At 44.4% G+C, this 15,467-nt stretch overlaps 1 protein-coding gene across 2 annotated transcripts in view; it reads left to right on the forward strand.

Annotated features, from left to right (window-relative positions):
- RGS6 (regulator of G protein signaling 6) overlaps nt 1-15,467 on the forward strand; it is a 577,653-nt gene that overhangs the window by 494,625 nt on the left and 67,561 nt on the right. For both annotated transcript variants that reach the window (XM_027111673.1, XM_027111674.1), the window contains one exon: nt 12,391-12,501. In XM_027111673.1, the coding sequence (XP_026967474.1) occupies nt 12,391-12,501 (111 nt within the window). The remainder of the gene's footprint in view (nt 1-12,390; nt 12,502-15,467) is intronic.

Here is a 15,467-nt window from a genome sequence, read left to right on the forward strand (position 1 = left end):
TTGCCTTTGTCCCAGAAGAGTGCTTGTTAGTGAGGTAGCTGGGAGGACCTTGATTCCATTGATGTCATAGCCTGTGAGGAATTACAAGCTTCTTTCTCTGTGAAAAAGGGACAGAAATGGCTGTCCTGGGATACTGTGAGGGTCAGAGCTAGCCTTGCAAGGGCACTTTAAAGTTTGCAGTCCTCGGAGAGCATGCACGCGGGAGCGTCTTTCCCTGGGTCTGGCTGCTGGGGTCAGTGGTTTTGAGCGTGATCATCCAGGTGAACAAGGGGGTTAAGAATGGAGATTCCCAAGCCGTAGTGCTAGGGAATTGGATTCAGTGATTCCGAGTAGCTCAAGGAACCTGCAGTTTGAATTCTCTGCGGTGGACTGACCAGGTCTCCGAGGATTTGGGGAAGCCACTGCCCACCACCCACAGTGACCTGAGAGCTCACCTCACAGGGGACACCCAGCTTGGTCTTATCTTTGGGGTATAAGGAAAGATCCCAAACCAGTCAGCACGAGGGAGGCCAGCTGTGCAGGTGTGCAAGGCGGGAAAGGAGACAGCCACGGTGGGGGAGGGGAGCTGGACGCGCCTATTGTTGGTTTGTTTACCACGGGGTATCATCTAATTATGCTTGAGGGGCTGCTCACACTGAAGAGATTATTCATGCCAGCCCTGCGCTCCTCTCTCCGCAGCTTGAAGCTTTCACGAGTCCCCACCCAGCAGAGACTGCACTTTATTCCCAGCAGCAATAACTGGCAACTTTTCAATGTGACACAAGGGTTTTTCATTAAAGCCACAAGGAAACCCCCAGATAGAGGAGGAGGGAGAGGAGACGGGTGTTAGCAGGAGATAAAGCAGCCTGGAGCCTTGCTCTCTGTCAGCAGCTCTGCAGGGGTGGAGACAGGGAGGTGGCACTGGCAGCTGGCCTTGGGTGCGACTGCTCTGCTCGCCAGAGGTGACAACTGAGCTATCTCAGGTGGGCGCCACTTCCCCTTGACGGATCTGGGTTCCCTGGGCCCGCTCCAGGTGATGGTGGTAATTAGCCAGAGGCCATCAGGCAAAGGACCGCAGCCCCTTGAGAACAGGTGCACATCGTTTTTCACTTAGTTCCCTGAGAACTGAAATTGGGGAGAGGGCAGGAGGGCTGGTGATCATAAAGGTCCAGTTCTAAAAAAGGCAAGAGTCAAGGCTGGGCCAAAGGGTGCAGCCAGACCCAGCTGGGAAGAGAAAAAGGAAACTTTGCAAACGGAAGGAGCAGAACAGAACAATTTAGGGGGTGGGTGCGGAGCCAGTCATCTGGGTGTGGATTCTGCCTCTGCCATTTTCTAACTGTGCGACCTTGGGCAATTTGCTTCACCTCTCTCTGCCTCTGTTCCACCTCTTGAAAGGGGAGAGAGCAGTAGTACTTAACTAATAGGGTTCACGGGGGAATCCACGGCAAGAGCTTGATCCAGTGCTTGACACAGCGCATTCAATGAATGTGAACGATTGTTATTATTTTCCAGTGTGGTGCTTTGGCAAGGAGCGGAATTGCATGAACTAGGTGTGTGGTGTCCAGAGGAGCAGCGGGCAGGCCAAGGAATGAGGCTGGCCCCGCAGATGGCAGCTCTGTGTTAGTGCAATTCTTCCCACCCTCTCTCTTTGCAGTCTCCAGCACAGAGAGCCCCGCAGGCTGCCGAAGGCTGGCCCTGCAGCCTGCAATCTGTGTGTCTCCCCTGGGTGCCTCCTATGGCACCATTAACCCGGCACCTTTGAGGAAGGAGGGGCCGTATGTGAAGAGGTTGGCTCTTCTGCACAGACTTGCTTGGGTCATCCTGATTTCACCTATTTTGTCTCATTGTCCCTATGAGTGGTCAAATGTCCCCAAAATTATAACATCATGGCAACCAAACTTCATTTCCTGGAAGCAGCACAAAAGTCTGTCTGAAATGTCACCCAATTTTTGCTTCAGAAAGTATGGTCCCTGCACACACAGATGAATTTTCCAGATGAATAATGCTTAACACCTTAAGCTTTTCATTTTAACTGTGTTGAATGAAAATATTTCTTAAACATGCCCTTGCCTTCTTAAAGAAAGGACACTGCATTTCAGTTAAGTTTTCTGGATAACTCAGGGTCAGTGTTCTTATTTTGTGCTTTAAAACTCAGTCAGTGATCAGAATCAAGTGCCACAAAATGCTTCCCTTCCCCTAAACGGCCCCAGACCATTATGTTCTTTGAGTCTCTGTTTATGCTTTTTAGTTGCTGCTTTGTCTTCTTGTTCCCGTCAACGTGACTTATCTCCAGTAGCCCTTCTTCCTCGCTAAACAACTCCCGTTTCCAACCTGTACAAGGCCAGGTGTATCAGTTAGCTATTGCTGAGTAACAAACCGCCTAAAAAAAAGCCTGAAAACTGAGTGTCTTCAAACAATATGCATTTACTACTGGTCACATGTTTATGTGCCAGTCTGTGTGCTCACACGTCTATGTGCACATGTCTGTGTCCACTGGGCCACCCTCTTGTCTGCGTGCCTCCATGGATTGGTTTGGCTGCTCTACTGATCTTGCCTGGGGTCTCTCACATGCTTGGTTCAGCTGGTTTAGGATGACCTCAGCTGGGACCATTGGGCAGTCCTTCTCATGGTCTCCCATCCTCCAGCAGGCTAGTTTGACCTTGTTCACCTGGGGATAGTAGGATTCCAAGAGAGAGAGCAGAAGCATGCAAAGCTTCTTGAGGCTTGGAAGTGGCACTCTGACACTTGTGCTGCATTTTATTGACTAAAGCAAGTCACAATCTCAGATCAGATTCAAGAGCTGGGGAAATAGACTCCATTTTTAAAACTGATCTACGCACACCAGGAAATCAAATAATCAAGTTCTTTACTCTCCATCCTAAAGCAAGAGGAAAGAGTCTTCGTGAGGTGTGCTCTTCCAAATAACAGACAGTGAGCCTTGGGGCATAGAGTTTATTTCATTGTAGACTCTGCTCAGAGCCCCTTTTGGTCACTTATCTTACCTGTGTTTCCTCAGTAGTTGAAGTTGCCAAATAGATGAGGTCTTAGTCTTCTTGGCAAGAGTCCTCAAGGGGTCCACTTTTTATTCACCCCAGCCTTACAGCACTGGACAAACCAACTTTGAGAATGCAAAAATCTATATGTTTTAGTTCAAAATTGTCCGAAAAGTCTCTATATTTTGCTATGTTTCCCCACCCTTAGTGGCACTGAGCTCCAGCCGGTCACTGCCTGGATCACACCGTGCTGCCCCACATGGAAAGATGGCTTTGTGTCATTTTATAGCTGCTCCTGTACTCGGCTCATCCTTACCCCATCCCTGGGAGCCATTTGTGCATCACAGCTGACTGCTGAATTGAATTTTTACCATCACCTTGCTTGAGCATGTCTGAGATCACTGCTGCACCCTGAAATTGGAGCTGGTTCCTCCTCTGCTTCCTGACCCTCTGTGATCATGAAATGTAATTAATGAAATGAGATAAGACAGCAAGAGACTGCATACCCTAAGGGTCTATTAAAAACATGCTAGGGTGATAGAGGTCCGTGAACTTAATGTCTAATGATAGTTTCAGGGAGGAATAAAAGGGACCCAAGAGGTCATTATGACATTGCTTTTATGTGATTCCAGACACCGCAGGGTCCTTGCTTCTCACGTTAGGTGATAGAAGAGAAACCATCAGAGGTAACACTGTAGCCAGGGTGACTGTATCCAGACCAAGATCTAGAAGGGTCGCAATACCTGGCCTGGTATATGCTCTTCTTTCTGAGGGGCTAAATTCACCTCCGTGTCCCTTCCCTCATCCCGAGTTTCTCTATTGTATATCTTTTCTCTGGGTGACCCATAATTAAGGAATTATTTCTTCATATTGTCTCTCCTCCCCATCTTCTCCAACGTGAAAAAAAATAGATGAATGAATTAATGAGAACCAAACTTTCTTCTTCCGTGTCTGAAGTGCTGCTCTGCTTTTCATTCCTTCCTAATCAGATGCTCTTCCTACCTGGTTCCCTTTTGTGCATCATCATTTAGAAAGTGCATATATCAAAGGGTGTGCAAACACACTCTCCTTTTCACCCCTTCTCACATTCAGTCTCCAGGTTTGCTTCCCACTGAGAGGCCCCCAGTTTCCTAAGGAATCCAGTAGCACATTTGTGTTGTATTTCTAAAGTAAGAATGATGGTCGCTATCCCATAAGGCTTTGTATCCCATGCCTTTGTTTTCCTTGACTAATCATTTCCCACAGCTGCAAGCCGTCCCTCACTGCCCATTTTCCCTGGAGCCTAACTGTATCTTTCCATCTTCCCCTCACCTGCCTTGTAAACCAGATCCCACATACATACTTCACTCTTGGGATGCTGTGTAGGGAAAACTCCAGTCTTCCTTTTCCTGTGGTTTTCCTTTACTCTGAAACTGCCACACTCACAGTACTTTTGAAAAATTTTTATTGGAGTCTAGTTGATTTACAATGTTGTGTTAGTTTCAGGTGTACAGCAAAGTGAATCAGTTAAGCATGTGTATATATCCACTCTTTTTTAGATTCTTTTCCCATATAGGCCATTACGAAGTATTGAGTAGAGTTCCCTGTGCTCTACAGTAGGTCCTTATTAGTTATCTATCTTATATATAGCAGTGTGTCACAGTACTTCTGACACCAGATGTGTGGGGATTTTTCTCCTCACGCCAGGCAATTCTCTGACACCAGCTGGGTGTCCTACAATTTAACTCAATTCTGACACTCTACCTGGAAATAGTGTAAGATCCCACAAGTTAAGATCTCAATCCCGTAAGACAGCTCCCAACTCAGTTCAGATGCCAGTCATAGTAGGTTCCCGGGTTACCCACAACTTCTGTCCAACTTGGCTACAAATCAGAGGTTCCCACAACCCGTTCCTTGGGTTTGATTAATCTGTAGAGTGTCTCACAGAACTCAGGGAAACACTTACTTACACTTACCAGTTTATTAAAGGATATGATAAAGGATACAGACGAACAGCCAGACAAAGAGATACACAGGGTGAGGTCTGGGAGGGTCCCAAGCACAGGAGCTTCTGTCCCTGTGGAGTTGGGGTGCGTCACCCTCCCCATGTAGATATGTTCACCAACTGGAAGCTCCCTGGATCCCATACTATGGGGATTGTTTGGAGGCTTCCTCATGTAGGCATGATCAATTATTAATTCCATGTCCAGACTTTCTCCCTTCTCAAGAGAATGGGGCGTGGGCCTAAAAGCTCCAAGCTTCTAATCATGGCTTGGTCTTTCTGGTGACCAGCCCCATCCAGGAGCCATCCATAAGCCCACCCAGAGTCACCTCATTAGAACAAAAGACTCCTATCACTCAGGAGATTACAAGGGTTTCAGGAGCTCTGTGTCAGGGACCAGGGTCAAAACCCAAACATTGAACGGGGTTTGCAGGGTTTAGAGATGGGAGGGGGCCATGAGCCAAGGAATGCAGCCTGCTTCTGAAAGGTAGAAAAGGCAAAGAAATGGATTCTCCCCTAAAGCCTCCAGAAGGAACACAGTCCTGCTGACACCTTGATTTCAGCCCAGCAAAACCCACTTCAGGCTTCTGACCCTTCGAACTGGAAGGTAATCCATTTGTGTCATTTTAAGCCACTAAGTATGTGCCAGTTTGTTACAGCAGCCATTAGAAACTAATACAGTACCGAATCTCTCCCTTTGTCTTAGAATCTCAAGAAGATCGAACTGCACATCCTCCTTTCTAAAGTGTGTGCATTTCCGAGTCCCTTGCTGATCAAAAATTCCTGTTATACCCCTGAGAGGTATATAAGTAATTCTGATGATTCAATACATCCTACTTCTACCAATAAGACAGAACATTGAAAATACATATGCCCATATAATTTTACTGTTTCCTTTACCAAGCCTCTAACCAACTTTATTTATGTAACTGTACCTTAACAAAATAGCTTTTCCTCTTCCTACAGTAAATTTCCCTGCTGACCAACACTGGCTACCACTGGCACTGGCTGACTGATTGGTGATCCTACTGACGAGCTGCTGCCTTGGTGCAGACGGTCGGGCGTTTCTGCAGGAAGTTCTTAGCGCTTTCTTCATGTGGTCCTCCACTTATATCCTGGGTACCTGCCTGGACCGTGCTCTGAGAAGGCAGGACGTAGGGCTAGGTCATAGGAACATCTTCATTCACGCTTAATGCCTATTACATAGTCATGTCTCGTGCCCCTGTGTGGTTACAGAATCCCACCTCGGGCTCTCGACCGCTTCTCTGGAACTAACATCTCCATTAAATCTCACCACCTCTCCTCCAACCGCTCCTCTGAATAGCCCCAAATTTCTCTAAAAGAGACCTGGCTTGTGGTGCTCACAGCTGCTCTCTGGCCATTTCAGCCTCTGCTGCCGTGGGCTGGGCAGTGGACCGCTGCCTTCATTGCCTCTCCTGCAGCAGAAGGCAGCCGCGTGCAGTCTCCTCGAGTGCCCGAGTACAGCTGACTCCTGAGTAACTCGGGAGTTAGGGATATGACCATCATGCACTTGAAAATTATATAAAGTATAATTGGCCCTCCACATCCATTGTTCTTGCCATCCATTTCTGCATCTGTGAATTCAACCAATCGTGTAGTACTGTGGTATCTACTATTGAAAAAATCCGCCTACAGGTGGACCAGTGTGGTGCAAACCCATGTCGTTCAGGGGTCAACTGTACTCACCCAGCCCCTCCTGAGCCTCCCCGCTGTCCCCTTGCCCCAGGCGCTCATTCCTGGGTCCGGGACCTGACCTGGCTGTTTGGACCTGGCTTCCCAGGTAGGAGGCGTGGCCACGTGCAAGGTCTAATAAAACATAAGCTGGGGGGTGCAGGGGTGTCTACTGGGAAAACCTCCAGCCTGTCTCACAGAAATCTGAGGCAGGGCGGGGGAAGATGGGGAGGAAAATTTTTTCCCATCCCTACGTTTTACTTCTGGGAAATCCACTTCTGGTTAAGAAATGTTTTTTCCTCATAACTTGTAACTAACTAGTTAGATGAAGGCCCAGCCTTTGCCTTGGTTTGCTCAAGTAGAAGTCCTTTATTAGAGACACAGTGTCACCCGAGGCTGAGGTCGCTGGAACAGCCAGAGGCAGACATCTGGGAGGACAAAGGGGTCACAGCTGAGCAGAGCCCCATGGACTACACACTCCCTCTCAGATTTTGAGAACACTGTGGGTGCCCGAATGCTTCATAATCAGGAAAGCCCCCAACACCCCATCATGCCTCAGACACTCTGGAGCATCTCAGTGTAGCCTGTCATCCCTTGAATAGGATTTAGGTTACCTGCTGCTGGTTTGTTACTGTGTCCATCTGAACAGAGGAGTCAGGTGTCAACTGTGCCTTCCCCATCCTCACATCCAGGTGCTTTCACATTCCTTGCAGTGGGTTGAATAGAGAAAAGATATGTGCAACCCTAACCCACGGAACCCGGGAATGAATGTGACCTTATTTAGGAAAAGAGTCTTTGCAGAAGATCTTGAGATGAGATCATTCTGGATTATCCAGGTAGATCCTAAATCTAATGACAAGTGTGCTTATAAGAGAGAGAAGGGGAGAAGACACAGACATGTCTTCACAGAAGGCCGTGTGGAGACAGAGGCAGAGATTGGAGTGATCCAGCCACAAGCCAGTGGTCAATCACCTAAAGCCACCAGAAGCTGGAAGAGGCGAGGAAGATACTCCCCTAGAGACTTCAGAGGGAAACATGGCCTCAATCTCAAAATTCTAGCCTCCAGAAGTGAGAGAATACACTTCTGTTGTTTTAAACCACCAATTTTGTGGTAATTTGTTTCCTAGTAACGCTAAGAAACTGATATATTCCTGAATGTGCAAACCCATTTCTTTCAGGAAGAATGAAATTAGCCCAAGTGGCAAAGGGGTAACTCCCCTTGGAGCTGTCACAGCACCAAATTATTGCCTGATCCCACCTGCCACGGTGCTCACTTAGAGCTCCCTTCCCTTTCCTTCTTACCTGAGATGCTGCATGGCTCATACGGATGAAGCCTCGCTCACACTAGATGCACATCCAGCAGGAGGTTTACAGGACGGTGGGCCTGCGCTGCATGTGGTGGTTGCAGTCATCTATCTCCCAGTTCTTGGGTACTTGGAAGACTCTTGAAATGCTTTCCTATTATTTTTTGTCAAATGGTCCTGAGTACTCATCAAGGCCATTATGTAACATATGGTGAACTTGACAAAGTTCAGTTCAATGGCTCAGCCCACAGCTAGAAGCAAGGTTTTACAACTTAGACCAATGCTCCTCCCACCCCGCAGGGCGACGGTCCACGCCTGGGACAGTGAGAACGTTGTGAGGTGTTAGGAAGCCTGCGACCGAATTTAAAACCAAGAGTATCACAGGCTCCTTCATCTTCATTTGATGAATAAAATATCCTGTGTCCTGAGCCTCTCAGAAAATTGAAGAACGGGATGCGGTGCTTTGCAGACATTAATGTGCATATGAATTACCTGGCCAATTTTACTACCAATGCAGATTCTGACTTGTAGGTCTGGGTGGGGCCTGAGCTTCTGCATTTCTTACAAGCTTCCAGGTGATGCCCCTGCTTCTGGTTTGTGGACCACATTTTGAGTAGCAATGAGATGGAGCTGCCAGTGAATTTCTTCACATTCTCAGAAGTAAGCTACTTGGCCATGCTTGCCCTTTGCCATTCAGTAGCAGGAATTGTGGCTCTGAATCTGCCATTGCAGAGGAAACTGGTGACACTCAAGCTGGTGATGCTTAGGGAAAAGTTTTATTGTAGATAGATAACCATAAAAATATTCATATCTTTGGGCCCAATAATTCCACTTATGGATGTTAATTCTAAATAAATAACCCAAAAGATGGAAAAACCTTTCTGAACAATCGTGTTCTACTCTAGCCAGCACTACATATACTAAAAAAAAGAAATTAGAAGTCTATGTCCAATATAAAGCAAATTATTATATAAATTATAATAAATTCATTCAAGGTAATATTGTGGATGTACGTTAGTCTTCTCTCCCTTCCCAAAAGTAACATGTCACTAAAGGAATGAAAATGGTATGAACTCACAAGGTCAACAAATGAATGGATTAACAGTTTCCACACATTTTTCCAAGGTCAAAAGTATAAAGAATTGGGGAGCATGACTGCAGACCTCTCTCTCTGTTTGTAATGTTGTTTCTTTTTATTGGGTGGTGAGTACAAGGGTGATACTCTTACAGTTTTTATGCCTTTCTGAATGCAAGAAATATTTCAAAATTTAATAAAAAAGAAAGTGAATGGGGACAGAGTGAAAAACATTATGACCTCCATGTTAGGGGTGGGAGAATTATAACAAAACCAATTTGCCCAACAAAATCTGGCTTTGGCTCTTGAAGGCACCAGGGACAATGGAAGGCAAGAAGGAGGCATGGGGATAACCCCAGGGGAATGGGTAGTCTGTCTCCGGAGCTTTTGGAATCCCTCGATCCGTGCCGCATGAGGAGACCCTCTCTCCCCTCTTACCACCACCATGGGAGATGGGCACTTTATTCTCCGGAGAAACTGAGTCACATCAGCTCAGAACTCAGGCCCATCATGTTATGAAGGGCCAGCTGAAAGCAAGAGAATTCCTGAGCGAGCTGTGTACTGAGCTGTGGGACCCTCTACCACTCCCCTGTCCTGCTCTCAGCCCTCCAGGAGCCAGATGTAGATGCCCATGGGTAAGAGACTGGCAGACTACAACCAATGGGCCACATCCACTCCCTATGTTTGCAAATAAAGTTTTACTGAAACACAGTCACATGCATTTATTCATGGATTGTCTATGGCTGTTCTTGTTCTACAACAGAAGAGCAGAACAGTTGCAACAGACACCATCTGGTCTGCCAAGCCTAAAATATTTACTATCTGGGTCTTGCAGAAAAATATTTGCCTACCACTGCTCTAGAGCAAAGTAGATATCCCCCGAGGAAGGACTCCAGATCTCTCACGTGGAGCTTTAGTGAAATGACAGGCAAGCTGCCCTGACCCGACAACGAAGCCCATCAGTTGGCAGATCCTTTCCACACACACACTAAGCCTCCAAGCAGGTTTTAGTCCCTCACTTTTAAGCACAAATGGATGTCCAGTGATGTTCCAGACTCTCGGAGGGAGCCCCAACACAAAGGAGTGTGATCAGAACAAACAAACAGAAAAAGGGACTTGGAGGAACCAAAAACTATTCAAGAAACAAAAGAAACTGACAATAAAAATATAGATTTAACATCCTCAGAGATATGAGAAGGCATTTCATCCATAAAACAAGAACTAGATACTATGATAAACAACAGTGAACTCTGGGGCTTCCCTGGTGGCGCAGTGGTTGAGAATCTGCCTGCTAATGCAGGGGACACAGATTCAAGCCCTGGTCTGGGAAGATCCCACGTGCTGCGGAGCAGCTGGACCTGTGAGCCACAACTACTGAGCCTGCGCTTCGGAGCCTGTGCTCCGCAACAAGAGAGGCTGCGACAGTGAGAGGCCCGCGCATCGCGATGAAGAGTGACCCCCACTTGCCACAACTAGAGAAAGCCCTCGCACAGAAACGAAGACCCAACACAGCCAAAAATAAATAAATAAATAAATAAAAGCCAAGCATTTGAAGCCCTTTAAAAAAAAAAAAGAGTGAACTCTGGAAACGTAAGAAAGTGATAGTCCAAATTGAAAAAAATAAAGACAAAGTTCAGAAGAACCATGAGACAAAAAGACAAGAGGATGAAAATTTAGGAGGGAAAATTTAGGAATATTGGATTATCAATTCCAATATTTAATTTAAAAGAATTATGAAAAGAGAAAACAGAGGAAATGAAGGTTATGAAATTAGCAAAGAAATACCATAAGATTTCTGGGAATTTTGTCTTTTTACCTATGGATTGTCCGTTGCGCCTGGCATGGTGAATAAAAACTACCGGCAAGGGTCATGGTGAAATTTGAGAGCATTACAGCAGTAAAGAGAAGACTTTAAGCTTCCAGAGGGAAGAGAAACTAAACAAAAGAACAAAAATTAAAATGGATTCAGACTTCTCAACAGTAGCATAGCACTGGATATCAAAAAATGTAAAGCAATGCCTTCAAAATTGTGAAAGAAAATGATTTTTAACCTAGGGTTCTATGTCCAGCACTGTCAGTCAAGTGTAAAGATAAAAAGAAAACATTTTTAGACCTGCAAGGACTCAAAATATTTAGCTCTTATGCATCCTTTCTTAGGAACTACTAAAGGATGTGCTTCAACACAACCAGGAGGTAAAACCAATAGACAGACGTGGAATCCAGGAAACTGGGGCTGTAACATAGACGTGAAGGAAGGCCCAGGATGATGGTTCTGCATCAAGCCTATAGAGCAAACAGTCCAGATTCGAGCAAGAGGACTCCAGACTTTGGGGAGAGGGCCTCCAGGAGACAGGGAGACAACCCTGCTTGATTATCTGATGTATTTAAGATGTGAAACATTATTGCTAGATGTTTTACAGATTTGTTAGAACACTTGGAAAAGGTAATATGCTACTTAGCTCAGCAGCAGACAGTCTTTACCCCGTTTAACAATGTGGACACTGACTGTTGATTTAACAAAAAGTGTTATATTTGGAGGATCATGGGAGGAAATGGTGGAGTGAGTCGGGGGGACTGGTGAGTAGAAAGTTAATCCTTGTCTAAAATTGATAATCAAGAGCAGCTATAAAAACATATAATTTAGAAATATACAGGTAAATGTTAAAAGAAATAAGGACTGAAAGTAAGTGCCTCTGTGAGAAGGGATAGGAGAAAACATTGCTATTGCTTTTTTGTAAAAGAAATCATTTAGTACTATTTTATTGTTTTAACTATTGACATGAATTTTGATAAAATTGAAATTTTGTTTAAAAAGATTATGTGGCTATTTAAATTCTGTGGCTGTTTAACTAGAAAAACTAAGTTGCTTTTTGGAAAAATGTTTATAATATGTTAACTCCTTTTGGTCTGCCAGGATTTTAAAGTCTTTACAATAAAGAAGTCCTCCAGTTGAGAATGATGCACTGGCAGCCTAGAAAAACTGTAACATCCTTTGTGTGCCCCAGATGCCTTGAGATCTGTAGTCCATGTGGGAGGACGAGACATAGGCAGGCTTGGACCAGTGTATCAGTAAAGCTAGCATAACCGGGGGAGGATGCACCAAGGTTCAGCAAAAGAGTTAAGTGGGAAAAAGATATAAAATGCACGTGTATACTGTGACTGCAATGATGCGAAAACAGCATGTTCATCATGAGAAGGGAGCAGGGACAAATGAAAACAGTTGGATTTGTTGGAAGTGGCAGTGAAGGTAAACTTTTCCCCCTTTAACTTGGAATTATATGAAGACTGATACAATGTTTGTGTAAAGCAGAATACACGCTTTTATAGGAAATCAGTGGCATTCTTGGCTCTGCTTCCCTCCTGCAGCTTAATTGCTTACACAGAACAGTATGTGGAATATGACCCTTTGGTCACACCAGCTGAGCCGTCCAATCCCTGGATCAGTGACGATATTGCTTTATGGGACATAGAGATGAGGTAAAAAAAAAAAAAATGTTTTAATGTTTGGGAGTGCGGGGGGCAATGCATGAGATCGTGAAATTATGTTACACCCTATCTTAATTTGACTCTTTTTATCAATAGAACAGAAACCCCTCAAGTAACCACCCAGCTGGATTCCTTACCCATGGTTTCTGCCTCCTAATAGCTTTGTACATGGATCCTTTGTGGCTTCCCTCTGACCTCTCTATGACCCTGTAGATGTCATGATAACTGGGACAGTCCTTCACATTTCCTAGTTCTGATTGCTAGAGGGCAAGAATCTGTGGGTCAGTTTAGCTTTTATACATTAGCAGCAGCAACAATAATAGCTAGCCCTTACTCTGTGCTGGCCACACAGTAAGTGTCTTCCACTGAATCCCCACAAGAGGTAAACATTATTATTCTCACAATTGAACAGATGGGGAACTGAAGCACAGAGGAGTTAGTGAACTTGCTCAAGGTCACACAGCAAGTAGGTGGCAGAGTTAGGATTAGAACCCAGGCAGAGGGCTCCAGAGCTGTGGTTTTCATCACTCTGCTCTTCTGGAATAGCGGGCAGCAATGGTTCCATCCCATAGCTCCTTATCGATGAGAGAAACTAGTGTGTTTACTTAGTAGCTGAGGAACCGAAGCCCAGGGAGACTTAGACCACGTTCACGATTACAAAAGGAAACCCAGTGTGGTGTGCCTTTGTACCCTCTGCCCCTCGGTGAGACAACTCTTTATTTGTTCTTCATTTCTTTATCTCTCTCTCATTCACTTTCATTCTTGCTCTTTTTCTGGCTTCTTTTCTTAAAATGGAAAACCTTATAAGAAGTAATAGAAGTCATAGACGCTTCTTATAAAAAGTTCAGACTGTCCAGATGGGCATAACAAAGCAAACTCTTTCTCCCTCCAGCCCAATCTCATTTTCCAGAAGGAGACTTTGTTAATAGTCTAATGCCATGATTCCCAAACTGCACCAGGGCACTCTAGGCTGCTGCAGGGAACTCACAGGGTTCCCACGGGACATTCTAAATCTTTGAGGGAAACATAGTGATGTTCAACCCATGTCAGATACTGTGTAGACGATTAGCTTATGGTCGTTCACCATTCTCAACATTAGATCACATTACATTCCTTCCAGTGATGTCATATCTTTGCAAATCTGGGTTTTCAGGGCAGTTGTTGTGATAAAAAGCAAGTACTGGACAAAAATCAACATGGACTAGGAAATGAGGGGGCAGGTCCAGTCTGATTCCAAAGTTTGAGAAGATGTGCAGTACTCCACAGCACACACGCGGTCATTAGGAATGAAGTAAACATATTATTTTTTTCTTTCAATTTATATGTATTTCAAATAGCTATTAAGTTGTTAGGACATAGATACATATTACGCTCTTTGACTTTTTAAGGAAAAAAAAAAACTGTTAAGGTTTTTGTTGTTGTTTTGGCCCAGGGGCTCCATGAAAAACTTAGTGAGACATTAAGAGCACCATGAACTAAGGAAGAGTGAAAACCTTTGACTTACTGTCTATCCCTTTAGATCTATTTGTATATACAATATCATATTCTTTTGGATAAATAGGTCCTTTACATATACATTGTCCCATAATTTTTTAATTAACAATATATCATGGCAATCTTTCCAGGTAAACACGTATAGATCCGCCTATGCTTTTTAATAGTTACATCATGTCCACTTACATAATTGTAGTGTAATTTATTTAACTAATGCCCAGGTCATAACACTTCGCCCGCAGCCATCTTGCCCCAAACTTGGGAGCGCCCTCGTCCCTCCCAGAGCATCTCTCCCTCACCCTCATGCTCAGGGCGGATGTGGGCATGCAGGTGGCAAGGGCCCTGCCTCCACCCCCGCAGCCCACCCAGCAATTGCCCCCTTCTCGCCCTGGGGCCCAGGATGTAGGTATCGTACAAAGGTTTCTAAATCCCTTCTTTTCTATGCACCTTTTTATTTAAGAGGGTGGGATCCCATGTGGGAACCCCCCACGATAAAGTTTGTCACTGTTTGGGAAAAAAAATATTTAGGTTATAACCTTTTGTTCTTGTTGTTAACATAAACAGTGATACAAGGAACATCCTTATGCACAAGTCCAATTATTTCTTCAGGATAAATGTCCAGTGTTGGAATTGCTAAGAATGGTATGCATATTTTAATTTTAGTTCATATGGCTAGATTCCCCTGGAACAAAACAATAACAACTTTTTTCATGCCCTCAGCTTAAAAGTGCCCATTTCCCCACATCCTTACCAACCCAAGCATTATCAAGTTTTTTTATCTCTGCAAATCTGACAGATGAAAATAAAAATATTTTACTTTTATTTCTTTGTTAACATACTTGAGAATCTTTTCTCGTGATTACTAGATACTCATTTTTCTTCTGTGGCTTGCCTGTTTTTGTGTTTTTTGCCCATTTTTCTAGTGGTATGTTTTGCCTTAGACTTTGGGATAGAAAGCAGTCACATTTACTCGGATCATATAGTTAATCTTTTTCCTGATAGTTTATGTTTTCTGAATCTAATTTTTCTTCTTGTTTCTGTTTCTCTTCCTTGACTTTTGCTTTATTAATCAAGTTTTGTATTAGTTTTTGTTACTCTAGTCATACTTTTAAGGGGTTTATTTTAAAATGTCATTGCTTCAAGCAAATAATAATGAAGTATAAAAAATGAAAACTAGAAGTTTTTCTTTACCTCCTCCAAATCCCGTTCTTCCCCAGAGCTTTGTTAACCTGATATATATATATATATATATATATATATATATACTTTTTTTTTTAAATCATTATTTTTGTCTGCGTTGGGTGTTCGTTGCTGCGTGTGGGTTTTCTCTAGTTGTGGCAAGCGGGGGCTACTCTTCGCTGCGGTGCATGGGCTTCTCGTTGCGGTGGCTTCTCTTGTGACAGAGCACGGGCTCTAGGTACACAGGCTTCAGTAGTTGTGGCACACGGACTCTAGAGCACAGG

The sequence above is a fragment of the Aethalodelphis obliquidens genome, unplaced genomic scaffold (assembly GCF_003676395.1).
Source record: "Aethalodelphis obliquidens isolate GAN/ISIS:26980383/991018 unplaced genomic scaffold, ASM367639v1 scaffold10, whole genome shotgun sequence".
Lineage (NCBI taxonomy): Eukaryota > Metazoa > Chordata > Mammalia > Artiodactyla > Delphinidae > Aethalodelphis > Aethalodelphis obliquidens.